The sequence below is a fragment of the Sarcophilus harrisii genome, chromosome 3, assembly GCF_902635505.1.
Source record: "Sarcophilus harrisii chromosome 3, mSarHar1.11, whole genome shotgun sequence".
Lineage (NCBI taxonomy): Eukaryota > Metazoa > Chordata > Mammalia > Dasyuromorphia > Dasyuridae > Sarcophilus > Sarcophilus harrisii.
In genome coordinates this window covers 608,398,328-608,415,728 of record NC_045428.1, presented here as the reverse complement: position 1 = coordinate 608,415,728, position 17,401 = coordinate 608,398,328, and the positions used below count along the sequence as shown (strand labels likewise).

General features: G+C 40.5%; 1 protein-coding gene across 2 annotated transcripts; it reads left to right on the top strand.

Annotated features, from left to right (window-relative positions):
• Positions 1-2,916: 2,916 nt before the first annotated feature.
• On the top strand, positions 2,917-16,173 carry LOC111720301 (zinc finger protein 420-like). 2 transcript variants are annotated; one of them, XM_031963542.1, is made up of 5 exons: positions 2,917-3,091; positions 7,144-7,227; positions 9,142-9,268; positions 10,157-10,225; positions 13,065-16,173. In XM_031963542.1, the coding sequence occupies exons 2-5, from the start codon at positions 7,195-7,197 to the stop codon at positions 14,975-14,977; spliced, it is 2,142 nt and encodes a 713-aa protein (XP_031819402.1). In that variant the 5' UTR covers positions 2,917-3,091; positions 7,144-7,194; the 3' UTR covers positions 14,978-16,173. The 2 variants fall into 2 exon arrangements, with proteins under 2 accessions (XP_031819402.1, XP_031819401.1); XM_031963541.1 differs by having other exon boundaries at positions 7,080-7,227.
• The last annotated feature ends 1,228 nt before the right edge of the window (positions 16,174-17,401 follow it).

The window sequence follows — 17,401 nt, the reverse complement described above, 5'->3', positions numbered from 1 at the left end:
CTGTTAGGCTCCAACCCTTTATTATTTAGAACCTTATGAGGACCACTTTACAGAATTATATCTATATTGGATCTAGTTTCCAAGTCAGTTGCTTTTTCTCAGCTAGTTTACTTTGGCCTTTGTTTTTTTAATTCCTTTGACTTTTTCAAATTCATTTTTGATCTCATAAATCATTAGCTTCCATTTTCCCATTTCTAATTTTTAAGCAATTATTTTTTTTTCAGTGAGCTTTTGTACCTTCCTTTTCATTTGACTAATTATTTTAAAGGTGTTTTCTTTAGTGGATTTTTGTGCTTTCCTTAAACCAAACTGGTCACTACTTCTCCCCCCCCCCCCCATGATTCTCTTGTACCACTCTCATTTCCTTTCCTTAATTTATTCTACTTCCCTTATTTGATTTTTAAAATCCTTTTGGAGCTCTTCCAAGAGAACTTTTCACACCTAAGACTAATTCATATTTCTCTTGGAGACTGCATACAAGGCATTTTGATCTTGTCTTGTTCTGAGTTTGTCTTTTGAACTTCTCTTCCACCACAGTAATTTTCTGTTTTCAGGATTTTTGTTGTTGTTGTTGTTGCTTTTTTTCCATTTCCCAGGTATTCTGAGACTTTTAATGGTTGAGCTCTGCTCCTGAACAGATGACACTTCCTCAAGGTTTTTGCTCTGGGGCCAGGAGTTTCCTCACTGACTTGCTACATCAAAGTCAGAGCCACTCTCTGTGGCTCCTTGGCAATTGTGCCAGGGCATCTGTGGGTCTGGAACAAGGCTTAGTGTAGTTTCAAGATTGTCAAGGGAGGATTCAGGCTGGGACAAGATGTTTTTCATCAGTTTTCAAGAAGTATGGGAGTGCTGAGCTCATGGTTCTCCTTCCTTTTCCTTCTCCATCTTCCTTGAACTGGTCACTCTACCGGAAGATCCAGTCTCCATTTTCAGTTTCACATAGTAGGAGGTGGGAGCAGGAAGTCATTGATGTTCTTGAGTTTATCAAGTCCTGGGTTACTGCATTCAATTCTTGTCTTTTTTTTTTTTTTTTCTAATCTAGTTCTCCTTTATGTTTTTTTTCACCTGAGGCAGAGAGAAATGAATAGAACTCCTAGAACCATTTGTAGTATATACTATACAAACCCAATGGCAATAACAGGAAAATGAACAGATGAACTATATCTCTTCTGGTTTTTTTTTGTTGTTGTTTGTTTTTTTGATTTTAATTATTTTTTGGTGTTTCATAAGGTTACACAATTCCTCTGGTTCAATTCTATTTTTCAAGGAATTTTTTTAAAACTTCTTTCGAATTGATTAAGTTTCTTTTTATAATTTCTTGGATTGCTTTCATTTCCCCTCCTAATATTTCCTTGATCTGTTATTTTTTGAATACTTTTTTATGTTCTTCCAGGAACTCCTTTTGGACTTGTCGTATGCCTTTAGTATTTCTCTTTAAGACAGGAATGGCTTGTTTTTTTAATCCCACTATCTTCTGAATATTAACTCAGATCTTCTTTTATACCAGAGTAGATATTGTCAGGTTCTTTTTCCTTTCCTTTCCTTACTCATCCTGAATTTTAATTTGGTTTTATTTTATATTTATTATATATTTGTGTGTGCATATATATATATTTATAAAAATAAACATTTATTGTTAGCAGCTTATAACAGTGATCATTATTATAGTCAAGTTTGATTTCTGAACTCTGAGTCATGCTGGGTAATCCTCAGCTCCTCCTTACTGTTATATTCTGAATTCTGTATAGGGACTCAACCTCAGAAATAGTTCTTACCTAAGCCATATGAAGGGTTTCTCAATTGTTGTCGTGGAAATGTTTTTGCTCCCTAAAATACTACACTTTCCAAGCAACTGTTTAGTCATCATTGTCCACAGCTGTAGCCAGCACTGCTACCCTGACCAGGATCCTTCACTCTTGCCCTACTCAGTTTTCATGAGGTGAAAATTCTTGAGGAAAGTTATTTTACATTCCTGCACCTATATAACTTTTGTAAATTGCTTATTATCTTAAGGTGAGAAGAAGTGAAAAGGAGAGGGAGAGAATTTGGAACTGAATAAAATTTTTTAAAGTGTTAAAAATTGTCTTTACAGTAATTGGGAAATAAAATACTATTTGATATTAAAAAAATGAGGTCAATCAACCTCAATCCCCTCTGTTCCAAATGTCTTTTAGACATATGGAACTAGCTCTTTAGTTACAATTTCCATATAAGACTGAACTCATTTTCTTTTCTTTGTCTCTTCCTTCTTCCTGTTAAGCGTCCCACTACTCTCTCAGTCCTTCAGGCTCACAACCAAGATGTCCTCCATGAATCCTGTTTCTTATTTCCACTTACATCATCTCAATCCTGCAACATCTCTGCCATCCATCTTCTCCCTACTGATGTTTCAACCTTCTTGCTGTAGATCCTTGTCACCTCACCCTTGGAGTACTGCAGCAGCCTGCTTGTGGGTTGCCCTGACTCCAGGCTGCCTGACTCCAATGCATTTTTCATTTAGCCAGAAAGTTGATTTTCCTTTTTTTCCCCTTTTTTTTTTTTGCTTAGGCATTGGGTTGACTTACCCAGGGTCACACAGCTAGGAAATGTTAAATGTCTGAGATTAGATTTGAACTCCGGTCCTGCTGACTTCAAAGCTGGTGCTCTATCCACTGTGCCACCTAACTGCCCCTTGATTTTCCTAAAGATCCAATTTTCCCAAACTTAAAAAACATCAGGGATTTTCTACCAACCTGCAAATGTGAACACTTTCTATTTCTCACTGATTATGGGTAGGGTTCTTACACCTTAGTTCTCATGACAATGGCTTCCTTGCTATTCCAGGAAGATGATACCCTATCTCTCACCTTCAAGACATTTCTCTGGCTATTCTCTGGTAATGTGCTCGCCCTCATTTGTGCCTCCTAGTTACCTTCATTTTCCAACTGAAAGCTTTCTTTCTACAGGAAACCTTTAACTGTGGGGAAGAAGACATTGAACTTCAACAAATCAGAAGCATCTTACCGTAGAAAAGAAAGGAGTTTTAATTTGACAGAGCTCGGGAGATTTGAGCATCTCCCCACCACCTAAGGTGGTCTGGCAGTGAAGAGAGGTAAGAGAATCTGCAGACAAGGATTACATAAAGGTCTGGGGTAACATTCCCTATAGGATGGACCTTTGCCCTGATTAGTCAGCACAAATGACTTCACATCCTAAGTTGTAAATGAGGAAAAACTTCTAACCCAATCAGGGTTTTAGGGGTATTAAATTATGTTATATGGGAGTTTTAATGCCGAGACAGCCCTAACTTGGTCCCACAAGAAAGGGGTTATATGATCCCATTCTTTGCAAAACTAGTGATCTCTGGAGAAAGAAACTTGAGCCTGGGGTGTAGCCAACCTTCATTCAATTTTTTACAACACTGTCTCCATCTTGTAAGACAGCTTTCACTGTTTACTTCATCCATAAGCACTCTTGCTTCCAATGTTTCCCTCTTTTAAATGATATCCTATTTATCTTGCCTGTAGCTTGTTTGCAAATTATTTCTTAGCTTGTTGTTTCTCCCCTTATTTTGTGAGCTTATTGTGGGCAGAGATTGTTATTTACCTTTTTTGAGAATCCCTGTCATTCAGCATCTGACAGAAAGGAGGCATTTATTTAAGCCTTAGGTTTGCTATTTTCCTCATTCTCTAAAATATAGAAACTGAGGCAGACAGATGAATTAGTAATTATAAAATTATAAAACCCAAAGTAACAAGAAAATTCTATGTGGAATTTTCTGTAAGAATTGTTCAAAACATTTAAAATAATAGCCATAATAATAGCTATAATATATAAAGCAATAAAAATATACATATTCAATCAGTATGGGAAGGTCTTTGGTTGGAATTCAAATCCTAGACAGAATGTTTATTCTGTTGAAAAGTCTCATAAACGTAATGAATATGTGGGGAGCTGGACTAGAGGCAGGTTGTAGAAATTAAGTACCTGTTTAAATTACCACCTTCACAGTGAGGAATACAGTTTGCAAATTAGAAGTTCTCCTGCACAAGAGATGTACACTTATTGTAGAACAGGCAGAGGTTTTATACACAAATCCTACGGGAGAAGAGTGGGGAAAGTAAGTTAGAATACAATCATTCCCTGAGTTTGATTGGTTTCCCAATAGAAGATAATACAACAGTTCTTGGATTGTTTCAAATCTTGAGGGTTGTGATCACCCCCTCTCCAAAGCACAGAGTTCTGTGATAAGAACAGTTTTCTGTAGTTTTCCAGTTAATTCACTTATTTTGTACATAAGTACAATACAGTATAAGAATATTATCAGAATGTTTGATAATTTTACTTTTCATTGTGAGTCCTGCCTCCTAACTTAGAAAAGGCAGCTCGAGAAATCTAAATTATCAGTATATTTATTAGGAATATAATATAAAATATTCATTACAAATAGAAGATGAAATCAAATAATATGAAAATCATAACGGTTTCACTGTGGGTTCTGAATCCAGGTTTCTATTGATGATGATGCTTTATTCTATTTAAAAAAAATTTTTAATATACGTTTTTATTGAAAGAACATATGCATGGGTAATTTTTTTCAACATTGACCCTTACAATCACTTCTGTTCCAACTTTTCCCTTTCTTCCGTCCACCCCTCCCTAGATGGCAGGCAGTCTCATACATTTAAACATGTTAAAGTATATCTTAAATACAATATGTGTGTACACATTTATACAGTTTTGTTGCACAAGAAAAATTGGATCTAGAAAGGTAAAATAACCGGAAGAAAAACAAAAATCAAGCAGTCAAACTCATCTCCCAGTGTTCTTTCCCTGGTGATAGCTAGTTCTGTTCAGATGATGTTTTATTCTAGAAGGGACCACAGATAAAGGGAGATGTCTTGATTTGTGTTTGAATGGGATGTAAGGGAGGCAGTGCTTGGCCAAGTCCAGTGGCAAGATAAAAGTCCTGAATCCTTCCTCCAAGAACATACAATAATGGAAGCATGGGGAGGAGGAGTTCATTGGAGATAAGATGAAAGGCATGGTGTGTAAGTGGCCAGGTGAAATAAGAGTCTTAGGGTGGAGTTTGGAAGGGAGGAGTCTAGGGCTGAAGAAGAGCCATTCCAATGGCCATTGGCTATGTGATGATGGGCAGGGCTGGGAGAGGAGAAGCAGGAAGCAATCGGAGGTCATCACCTTGGATGATTTTGGGAGTGAGGTCCACCCACTTGGCTTCAGGGGCTAGGCTGCGTGGGGCTCTTGAGCCTCAGAGGCTTTCCTGTAATAGATTAATGGGAATCAGAAGGGTTGGGACTGAGATCTCTGGGCATACTCTTGGATCTGCCATTTTCTACTTACTGCAAACCTTCTCTGCTGGGGTAGGACCCAGGTAGGCATAACCAGGGCTCCTCACAAATTCTGCCTTCTGCTGGCTGCCCTTGCATAAGCATTCATACTTCTTATCTGTCCTGATGACCAGTGTCCTCCCCATCTGTCAGAATAATTTCCTGCCAGGTCTGGCTAATTAATGAATTCTTGGCCCCTACCTCTATTCAGGTTCCCAGACACTTCATAAATATCAACGTTGCTCTCTTCCTCATGCTTACCATTGGGTCATGTTTGCCCAAAGGTAGGTTTTCCCATAGTAACCCAGGAATCCACTTTCAGCCTCCCCTCCTGGACCCGGGTATCCTAGCTCTGCCTCCAACTCCTGTTGGAGTTAATTGATTGTCATCCTTCAGACATGATTTCTTATGAGGTTCCACAGGCTCTGCCTTTGGCCCCAGGAACCCTCCTTGGTTGCAGGAAATAAAGCTGTTTCCTGGGCCAACTTCTCTGGACTTGCACATCTTGGGCTCCTTCCCAGGCATGTGGCTCACTGTTCCCACATTCCCTTTCAGGATTCTAAGCCTACAATCTACCCAAGAGTCTTAAGAACCTTCCCCCATCTTCTGCTTAGATTTCAGGACTCGGCCATCTTGTTTTTCCTCATTTAACCTCCACCTAAATCACTTCTGGACACTTAAACTTCTTCCTTTTTACCCAAGCTTCCCAGCTCCCTGTCCCTTTCCCCACCATAGGTCCTGGGAGCTGAATCCCAGACTAGGTTGTCTGCCAACCGTAGGTTTCATCTGATCTTTTCCCAGGGGCTCCATCTCAGAGCCTTTACCTCCTTACTATGTCTGTTGGGGAGAAGGGATGCTGGGAAGACCAAGTGTCACTGGCAGGGAGATTTCTGATTCAGGGGACATTGAGGTTCTACACACTCTCATCCCATCTGGGGCCTTAAATCCCTCCTGCCTCTTGGGTCTGTAGGAAGGTGGGGAGAAGAAGGAGTCAGAACAATTGGAGTAAGAGAAGGTGAGCTCATCTTCAAGTTTATACCATCCCACCCCAGTCATCTTATTTCCTGTCCCTTCTGTAAAGTCCTGACTGCCCCTATGGCTAATAGCCCTGGGCACTTTTCCCTCCCAGATTTGTTGTTTTTGACTGGGTAAAAGAGAATATTCTTGGCTTCATTTCTTCCCCAACTTAATCTCTCTCTGGGTGTTGCCTCCTTCAGACCAAGAGTTTAGCTTAAGGTCAAGGTCTTCACTGCTTCCAGGGTCATCTCCAGTCATCCTGGTCCTAGTCTAGCCACTGGAGCCAGGAGTTCTGGAGGAGGAGGTGAGGCTGGTGACTTTGCACCTCACCACTCTCTCCTTCCCTGAACCAATTCAGTTAATTAACTTCCCAATCTTAGCTTTCCAGGGACCATTGGGCGTCAGTTGTTGATCTGTGCTGGGGCTCTGTTCCCCTTTTACTCAAGGACTGTTCCTTCAGTCCTTCTAAATTATCTAAGGCCAGAAAATGATTTCTCACCATCCTTTTGTAGGTCCTGTCACTCCACTCTTAATTGAAAGTTATTTCATAGGAACCTGGAGAGAGTTCAGACAATATCCTGCCTCTTCTCTCCCATCTTGACTCCACCATTTAGATTTTTCAACCTGACCCTCCTTTAGCCTCCCTCCCACTGTTGGTTGGTGTCTGTGCCCTAAGGGCAAGGCCAGGGGTTTAGTAACTTCCATGGAACCTCAACCCTCTATAATTTCCTGTAGGCTAGTCCCCCGCTCAGGAAAAGAAGGGAAGGACATCTTTGCAGTTATAATCATCTCCCAACAGCCTGCCGAGGACCAAGGCCTGGCCCAAGCAGCAAACCTGGAGCCAGAGGGAATGGCCCCTGAGAACAGCAGACCCCCACCCCAGGTGAGTGTATTCTGCCCACAGATATGGGCAACATCAGCCCAAGAGGCCATTTCCCCGGATCTGGAGGATGGTCAGTGAGGCTGGCCATCTCTCTTATCTGTGGATCCTTTACAAAAATGGGCAGGAAAGTGAATGTAGCAATAACATCACTGCCCTCCTCTCTGCTATGTTTTGGACTGATTCATTCCCCCTTTGGCGTCTTGAGCACTAACTCCCTTCCCCCAGTTGCTGCTCCCACATGTTTATTTACATTTTCCCTCAATATAGGTCTGTGAAAAAGGTGACCACTTCATTCATTAGTGTCTAGCCTGTGGGTATCATGTCTTTATTTTGGTGCAGCACCACCTCCCCACTACACTCACACACACACACTAACACACAGACACTTTTTAACCACTTTGTGTTCTGTGTCCTGTGGCCAAGCTCCCTCATGTAGCCACTGACTTTCCTGGAAAACCTTGAGCCTGTTGTGTAGAGCAAAACCCTGGAAGCTTCCCCAGCTGTTGTCCTTTCCCTGGCTGGTAGCACAGCAAAAAATGTCTTCCTGCTGCTGCTCAGCTTCTGTTGCCTCAGGCCACACAAAGCTTGCCAAATTTCTCTGAATCCGTTCTCTTTACTAATTTTGTAGTTATTATAATTTTTTTTTTTTTGCCAAGGCAATTGGGGTTCAGTGACTTGGCCCAGGGTCACACAACTAAGAAGTATTAAATGTTTGAGGTGGGATTTGAACTCATGTTCTCCTGACTTCAGAGCTAGTGCTCTATCCATTGTTCCATCTAGTGGCCCCTATTATAATTTGTTTTAACCTTAAATACAAAATAAGAGAAGAAAAAAAATTTCAGGTAACCAGCAGAACATAATAGTAGATTCAATAAAACAAACCTACATAATAAATGCTACCCATGGATCAGGAGCTGTCCAGCGTTTCTTTGCTTCCTGGTAGGTTTTCTTTTATTCCATTTTATTTTCTTTATCTCCTGAGACCCCTCAGCTGTAATTAGGTCCTTCTAGAATAGCACCATCATATTCAACTCATACTTACCCTTTCTCTTCCTTCACCATTGCTTGGGTCAAAGCAACAGGCATTTAGAAAGGGAAGAGGCTTTGTTCGAATATATAGGACATGCAAAGAAGGAAAAATCAGTCCCTGCCCTCAAGAAACTTCCATTCTAACGTGGAAGATAACATGATGGCAGCTGTGTCCACACCAGCTATGTACAGTGTAGGTGGGAGACCTTTGCATGACTGCTTCCAAGTGTTCTCATAAAGGATGTGACCTTTGCATAAATCCCTTGTCTCTCCTTTAGTTTGCTTTTGTAAATTGGTGACCATTGGGCTGCATCCATTAAGAAGTGTGTGATTCTGAAATTTGTAATGCAAAATCTTATGAAAATGAATGTTGAAAACTATCTGTACATCCATTTGGAAAACTAAAGTATTATTGGGGGGGAAGGATAATGTTTTCATCTGGATAAGACAATTTCTGGCCTTTGGAAAATTCATAAGATCTTTTTTTCTCCCCAGTGATCATGGAAATGTTTTAGCTCTATAGCACATAATACTTGCTAGCTTCACACAAACACTTCATGCCATTTTCTTAACATAGCGCTGATTTCACCTCCACAAATCCTCATCTCTCTCTGATAGAACCCATAACTTTCCTGATTCCACAGGCAGTAGTAAGACATTTCTCAATTTTATTCCACCAGAAAATATAAGATGTGTTTCTCTATATTCCACTGGTCTTTGGGGAACTTTGGTTTCAGTGCTGGCCCTGAATCCTGTAAAGACTGTTACCTTTGGGCAGATCCCTCCTCCATGCTTCAGGTCCCTTCTGTACATTGAGGAGCATTGGATTAGGTCAGTTATGAAGCGTGTTTCAACTCTTAAGTACTCTGGGTATTGGTGTTTTAGGAGCTGGTGACCTTCAAGGATGTGGCTGTGGACTTCAGCCCAGAGGAGTGGGGTCTGTTGGACCCGGATCAGAAAGAGCTGTACAAGGAGGTCATGCTGGAGAATGCTGAGAACTTGCTCTCCCTGGGTAAGGAGCGCTTCCCTTGGAACTCTGGAATTGCCATGAATAGGAGTGTCACCATCCCCTCCCTAGGGTCCAGAGTTAAGGCTTTTACCAGTTCTCAGAAAGGCCCAAGGGCTGCCTCCTGTCCCCAAGAGACAGGGTCCTCCTGCTGCCTGGTTCTTCTATGAGTGGTCTTTGCATTGTAGGATGGTAACCTGGCAGTTTTGTCTGCAAACCTTCTGAAAACTGGTCCTGTCCCATTTCATTGAACATGAGATAGGAGAAGGAATCCCCTTCCTCTTTGGGGGAACCACTGTGTCTTTGCAATATTCTTTTGGGTAAAAAAAAAATATTTACACCACTGCCTCTGGTGTAACTCATAAATCCCCAGCACAACAAGTGGGCCCTTGTTCCTCCTTCATACATCCCCCAAAGGCCTGTGCAGATACAGGAGAGAAAAGGAAGGGAGGAGGTCTTTCCATACATTTGCTGAGATTAGGACTTGTGCTCAGAGTTTCCTTCATGCACATGATCTTCACCCTTGATTTTCACCAAAACCCAGAGTCACATAGCCAGGATGTGTCTAAACCGAAATTTGCACTCAGGGCTTCCTGATTGCAGGCCTGGTACTACCTTCTCTGTGCTATCACCTGCCTCTAGTGTCCAGAAAATGGAAGCTGTGGGATGTGGCCATCCTGCTGGGAAGGAGGCAGCAAAATCAGGATCTTCTGACTCCAGATTGCTTGCATGACCTCCTTTCCCCTCTGCTCTCTTCCCCTGGCAATAAGCACCCTGAAAACTATCTTTGAATTGCCCTTGGAACCACCCAGTGGGCCTTACACCCCTGCCCTATTCCAATGAAGAATAAATGACAAGTTTCAAGGCTCACACTCGTCATCTTCTCCCTCTCAGGACTTCCAGTTCCCAGAGAAGATTTCATCTCCCATGTGGAAAGAGGAGGCCTGAGAAACTCCTGTCCTGGTGAGTGAGTTGCAAGCTGGGGTGTCGGCTGCTATCCCCGGAGGGTTCTTCATGTGATGGGCATGTGGGGGGAAAACTGGCTTGGAATCCCTTTTCAAACTCTTGTGATAGTGAGATCCTGAGTACCTCACTGAGCCTCTGAACCTCAGTCTCTTCATCTGTAAAATGAGAGGCTTGGACTCCATGGTTTTTCAGTTCTCTTCTTATGAAGAATCAGTGATCCTATTGGAAATCTTTGTTGGAAATCTGTGGCCATCCAGCTATCTATAACCAAAGAAAGAGGGCTCAGGCTGTCAAATATGACTTTTCTTAGGTCTTTTTTAAGTCAAAAAGCATTTATTTTTAGTTTTTTGATAATTATTTAAAACTAAAAACAAAATAGAAAAATACAGACAAGAACAATTTAAAAAAATGTTTTATGTTCAGCAGAATCTAAGGGAGGATTCAAAATCTGTAATAATAAATTTCCATAAACCATAAATGAAAGATATTGTATTCAGAGCCATCTATCATTTTTTGCTTTCCTGTAGTTGTTCTTTTGTTCTCTACTGTGCGCCCCCCTTCATCCTCTGCCAATTGCCCCATGCAGGCTACAGTTAGGCACAAATACATAGGATAAGCAACAACCTCTGAGGACAGCTGGCCACAAACTGTAATCGATGAGTTGGAAGATTCCCTTCCTGCCCCCTTCCCTCCCTTCCTCCCTTCCTTCTCTCTCCCCTCTTCTTTCTTCATTGCCTGTTTCCTTCTTTCTTTTCTTCTTTCCTTCCTTACTTCTGTCTACCTAGGATATCATATACCCCTATCTACAGATACTCTTAAAAGCATTCCCACTGAAGCATCCCTGAATAGATTCCTTCCTCTTTTCCTTCCCTCCTTCCTTCCCTCCCTTTCTCCTTCCTTTCTTCCCTCCTTCCTTTCCTTATTTCCTCCTTCCCTTCCTCTCTTCCTCCCTGCCTTCCTGCCTTCCTTCTTCCCTCCCTCCTACAGTCAGGGTTAAGTGACTTTCCCAAGGAAACACAGCTAGGAAGTATTAAGTGTCTAAGTTAGGGGTCCTCAAATTATGGCCCACGGGCCAGATGTAGCAGCTGAGGATGTTTATTCCCCTCACCCAGGGATATGAAGTTTCTTTATTTAAAGGCCCACAAAACAAAGTTTTTGTTTTTACTATAATCTGGCCCTCCAACAGTCTGAGGGACAGTGAACTGGCCCCCTATTTAAAAAGTTTGAGGACCCCTAGTCTAAGGCCAGATTTGAACTTGGGTCCTCTTGGCTTCAAGCAGGTACTCTTTCCACTGTGCTACCTAGCTGCCCCAATTCCTTTCTTAAGGAACCTTAAGTCAAAATCAGTCTGATTCTCATTGACCACTCAGATCCCTTGCTAAACTCATTTGGTCTTTGCATTCTCATTGACTTAGACTGAATGTAAATCACAGTCATTTCTGCTTTGGCCAGAAACCCTGAGCTTCTTCACAGAAACACTCATTCATTCACTTTTATTTATTGAGGGTTTTTTTTTTTTTTTTTTAACCTAGGTGAGAGAGGAGATTCTTTGCCTCCATTGCTCCCTAACCTTAATCATTGAATAGGTGTGGCCTCAGTCACAGGAGACCTGTTTGAAACCTTACCTTAAGAAGGGCCAGGTCTTCCCCTGCATACATGGTCATCTACAGTAATCCTGATCTGTACCTGGCCACTGGACGTAGACGGCTGTAGGGGAAAATGAGGCCAGTGACCTCGGGCAGCCCTTCCTCACTTAAATCCAAGTCACTCACTTCATAACTGATAGCTTCCCTTAGGTTAGGGATATGGAGGGAAAGACTCCTGGTTATTCCATAATAGGACCAGGCCCTTGTTATCTTCACTATGGGATTTGTTCATAGGTAAGAGGGAGCAGGAAAGAGACAGAAATAGAAACATAGATTTGTTACCTCAGAGGGACCAACATGCAAGCACTGAGGTGGGGTTAGGCCATGTGATCAGCCCTGGGTAATGTCTACCAATCAATAAACATCGATTAAGCACCTGGTCTCTTTTATGTATTGCATTAAGCCCTGGGTATACAAAGAGGACCTATCAAGAAGTTTTAAATCCAGCATAGAAACTTGGAGATGGTTTGAAAATAAGCAACAGTTTATGAAACTTATTCTTAGCTAATCCAAGGCAAAGGAACATGTTTTTTATGGAAATGCATCATGTTCAACAGACATTTGTATATAAAGAGAGAGGGGGAGGGAAGTATATGAAGGAAGAATTGAGGTGGAGAGAATCAAAATTATAGTGACAATGATAGTAGTTAATAAACATATGGGGCCTACTGTGTGGCAAGAGTTTTATAATTATTATCTGGAATGTGGCTACAATTATTACCTTCATTCTACTGGAAAACTGAGGCAAAGAAGCACATTCCCAGGGATACAGAGGTAGCTGATGCCTGAGATTGAATTTGAAAGAAAGGATTGGAAGTAAAATGGAGAACATCTATCTAGTGCAATGGGTTAAGAAGCCTCATTTAAAGTTTTGAGTCCTAATCTCTGCTGCAGGGATTTGGATCAGGTTACTCAGCCATTCAGAGCTTATAGCCTGGTTTCTAAATTATGAGGACCATGACCTTGCCTTTGTCTCAGATTTGTTGTGGGGGTCCAATGTCATTGTATTGTGTGTGGAACTCTGTGTTAATCGAATCACTTTATTGGTGTGGGCTAATAACATTTAAAAATAATTGAATCTGTCCATTTCAGTTTCAGAACTTTTGCCTGGAGCAATTAAAAGTCGATGCTTTTATTATCAGCCATCATTAGAAGGTATTTTTATACACATGTGTGTTTGTTTCTTTCAGCTGCAGAGACGTGGTTTGACATGAAGGAGATGCGTGCAAATCTGAAAATGATCTCCTGGAAAGACCTTTTTCAATATCGTGAACACAGGGCTCTTCTTGCTAAGCAGAAAAGAAACCACATTGGAAAGGAACACTGTGAGTGGAATACACACAAAAAAGCTTTAAGAAAGAGTTCCACTGTTGCTAAAAATAAGAATATACATCCGGAAGAGAAAACACCTGAGTGTCATGAATATGATAAAGCTTTTTGTGTACTCTCTTCCCTTGCCAAGCATCAGAGAATCCATGCTGGAGAGAAACCTTATCAATGTAAGAAACCTGGAAAGATTTTGAGAGAGCGATCTACTCCTGCTAAACATGAGAGAATTCACACAGAAAAACAATCTTACAAATGTAATCAATGTGGAAAGTATTTCCAATATCATTCCAAATGGGCTCAACATAAGAGAATTCACACTGGAGAGAGGCCTTATGAATGTAAAGAATGTGGAAAGGCTTTCATAGTTCGTTCCCGTCTTGCTGTCCATCAGAGAATTCACACTGGAGAGAAGCCTTATGAATGTAATGAATGTGGAAAGGCTTTCATACAGAGCTCCAGTTTTCTTGAACATCAGAGAATCCACACTGGAGAGAAGCCTTATAAATGTACTGAATGTGGAAAGACTTTTACACGGAGTAACAGTCTTCGTGAACATCAGAGAATCCACACTGGAGAGAAGCCTTATAAATGTAATGAATGTGGAAAGACTTTCACAAGGAGTGACAGTCTTCGTGAACATCAGCGAATTCACAGTGGAGAGAAGCCTTATCAATGTAATGAATGTGGAAAGGCTTTCGCATATCGCTCCTATCTCAATGCACATAAGAGAATCCACACTGGAGAGAAGCCTTATGAATGTAACAAATGTGGAAAGACTTTCACATCTCAATCCAGTCTTGCTGTCCATGAGAGAAAGTACTCTGGAGAGAAGCCTTATGAATGTAATGTATGTGGAAAGACTTTCACACGGAGTGACAGTCTTCGTGAGCATCAGAGAATCCACACTGGAGAGAAGCCTTATAAATGTAATGAATGTGGAAAGGCTTTCATAGATCGCTCCTACCTTGCTGTCCATCAGAGAATCCACACTGGAGAGAAGCCTTATGAATGTAATGAATGTGGAAAGGCTTTCATATATCGCTCCTACCTTACTGTCCATCAGAGAATCCACACTGGAGAGAGACCTTATGAATGTAATGAATGTGGAAAGACTTTTACACAACGCTCCCAAGTTGCTATCCATCAGAGAATCCACACTGGAGAGAAGCCTTATGCATGTAATGAATGTGGAAAGGCTTACACATGGTGGGATAGTCTTCGTGAACATCAGAGAATCCATACTGGAGAGAAGCCGTATGAATGTAATCAGTGTGGAAAGAGTTTAAGATGCAACTCTAAACTTGCTGTCCATCAGAGAGTCCACACTGGAGAGAAGCCTTATAAATGTAATGAATGTGAAAAGGCTTTCACATGTCTCTCCAGTCTTAATGAACACAAGAGAATCCACACTGGAGAGAAGCGTTATGAATGTAATGAATGTGGAAAGGCTTTCACAAAGCGCTCCTCCCTTGATGCACATAAGAGAATCCACACTGGAGAGAAGCCTTATGAGTGTAATGATTGTGGAAAGGCTTTCACAAAACGCTCCTCCCTTAAAGAACATCAGAGAATCCACACTGGAGAGAAGCCTTATGCATGTAACAAATGTGGAAAGGCTTTCACACAGCGCAGCAGTCTTACTTCCCATCAGAGAATCCACACTGGAGAGAAGCGTTATGAATGTAAGGACTGTGGAAAGGCTTTCACACGACGTGAAAGTCTTAGTAAACATGAGAAAATCCACATTAGACAGAAACCTTCAGTCAAAGCTTAAATCTTGCTTAGCAACAGAGAGAGAACATTAGAGAAAAACTTTTAAGTGTCTGGATCATGGCAAAGTTTTTAATATATATTAGTCTCTGATTAGGCATGTGAGATCCTATACTAGATGTAAAACCTCATTCATATAATCCATGTGGAAAAACATTCAGGCTCATTTCATCCCTGAATTGCCTCCAGAATATTCCTGGAAGATTGAAATCATGGATAAAGTTATAAAAATGGAGGACAGAGCTTGTTAGTCAGCCGAGATTTCCTGTTTGGGAAGAAATCTTTTATGGACTTGGCATGGGAAGGTCTTTAGCCCAGGTTCATCTCTGAGTTTACATCTGAGGATACGGAGTGGAGAGAAGACTTAAAAAATGTGCTAAAGGAAGACTTGCCCTTACCTGAAAGATAAAGGTCACTATAAATCACAATTTTCACACTGGAAAGAAACATTCAGAAAGGCTGGATCTCATCCTTTGTGCAGAAATCTTACTTCAGATGAAATATGTGAATATAATCAAAGAGAGAAAGCCTCTTCCTACAGCACAGATCTCACGAAACATTGCAATTTTATACTGTGTATAAAGGTCGGAAAATAGAGTTGAGTTTTTCTCTGAAATCCCAAGAGTGGTGTCCAAAGAAGGGTCTTTATAATGGGGGAACCAGTTGTTTTAACCTCTTCTCTGAATCAATAATGATTAAGAGATTTTAAAATCTGACTTTAAATTATTTTTATTATTTAACTTTCCTCTTCATTCTCTTGTTTATTCCTAAATTCTTTGGCTTTCCATCTGTGTTACATGTTCTAAATTTCTTATAAAATATCTGTGGCTTAGAGCTCCATTTTGACCTTATCTTGCTAAATTGTGTTGGTTAGGTTCAAAGGGATGTGAGGCCTTTTCTGAAAGCTGACCCCCAGAAGAGTGCCATAGTTTAGGCCTACATTTCCAGAAAAAATCTCCCCCTTGTACCCTTGCTTAGTCTTGCATGAATCACTTTGCCACATCAGTAAGCTTTGTAATGTATAATTACTGTTCTTAAGTGGAATGAGTTCCTATGACAGGTTGGGAGCCCAGTATGAGATGTCATATAAATTATAATCTTGTATTTGACAAATGTAAAAAGTAAAGACTTGTGGATAAGAACTTATTATTGGGTTAAAAAATTAATATTCATTTTAAAGGAAAATTTAACAGTTAAACAGGTAACTTTTTTTTTTTTAATTTAATAGCCTTTTATTTACAGGTTATATGCATGGATAACTTTACAGCGTTAACAATTGCCAAACCTCTTGTTCCAATTTTTCACCTCTTACCCCCCATCCCTTCCCCTAGATGGCAGGATGACCAGTAGATGTTAAATACATTAAAATATAAATTAGAAACACAATAAGTATACATGACCAAAACATTATTTTGCTGTATAAAAAGAATCAGACTCTGAAATATTGTACAATTAGCTTGTGAAGGAAATCAAAAATGCAGGTGGGCATAAATATAGGGATTGGGAATTCAATGTAATGGTTTTTAGTTATCTCCCAAAGTTCTTTCTCTGGGCATAGTTGGTTCAGTTCATTACTGCTCCATTGGAAATGATTTGGTTGATCTCGTTGCTGAGGATGGCCAGGTCCATCAGAACTGGTCATCATATAGTATTGTTGTTGAAGTATATAATGATCTCCTGGTCCTGCTCATTTCACTCAGCATCAGTTCATGTAAGTCTCTCCAGGCCTTTCTGAAATCATCCTGTTGGTCATTTCTTACAGAACAGTAATATTCCATAATATTCATATACCACAATTTATTCAGCCATTCTCCAACTGATGGACATCCATTCAGTTTCCAGTTTCTAGCCACTACAAAAAGGGCTGCCACAAACATTCGTGCACATACAGGTCCCTTTCCCTTCTTTATAATCTCTTTGGGATATAATCCCAGTAGTAACACTGCTGGATCAAAGGGTATGCACAGTTTGATAACTTTTTGAGCATAGTTCCAAACTACTCTCCAAAATGGTTGGATTCGTTCACAACTCCACCAACAATGCATCAATGTCCCAGTTTTCCCGCATCCCCTCCAACAATCATCATTATTTTTTCCTGTCATCTTAGCCAATCTGACAGGTGTGTAGTGGTATCTTAGAGTTGTCTTAATTTGCATTTCTCTGATTAATAATGACTTGGAGCATCTTTTCATATGACTAGAAATAGTTTCAATTTCTTCATCTGAGAATTGTCTGTTCATATCCTTTGACCATTTTTCAATTGGAGAATGGCTTGATTTTTTATAAATTAGAGTTAATTCTCTATATATTTTGGAAATGAGGCCTTTATCAGAACCTTTGACTGTAAAAATATTTTCCCAGTTTATTGCTTCCCTTCTAATCTTGTCTGCATTAGTTTTGTTTGTACAAAAACTTTTCAGTTTGGTAT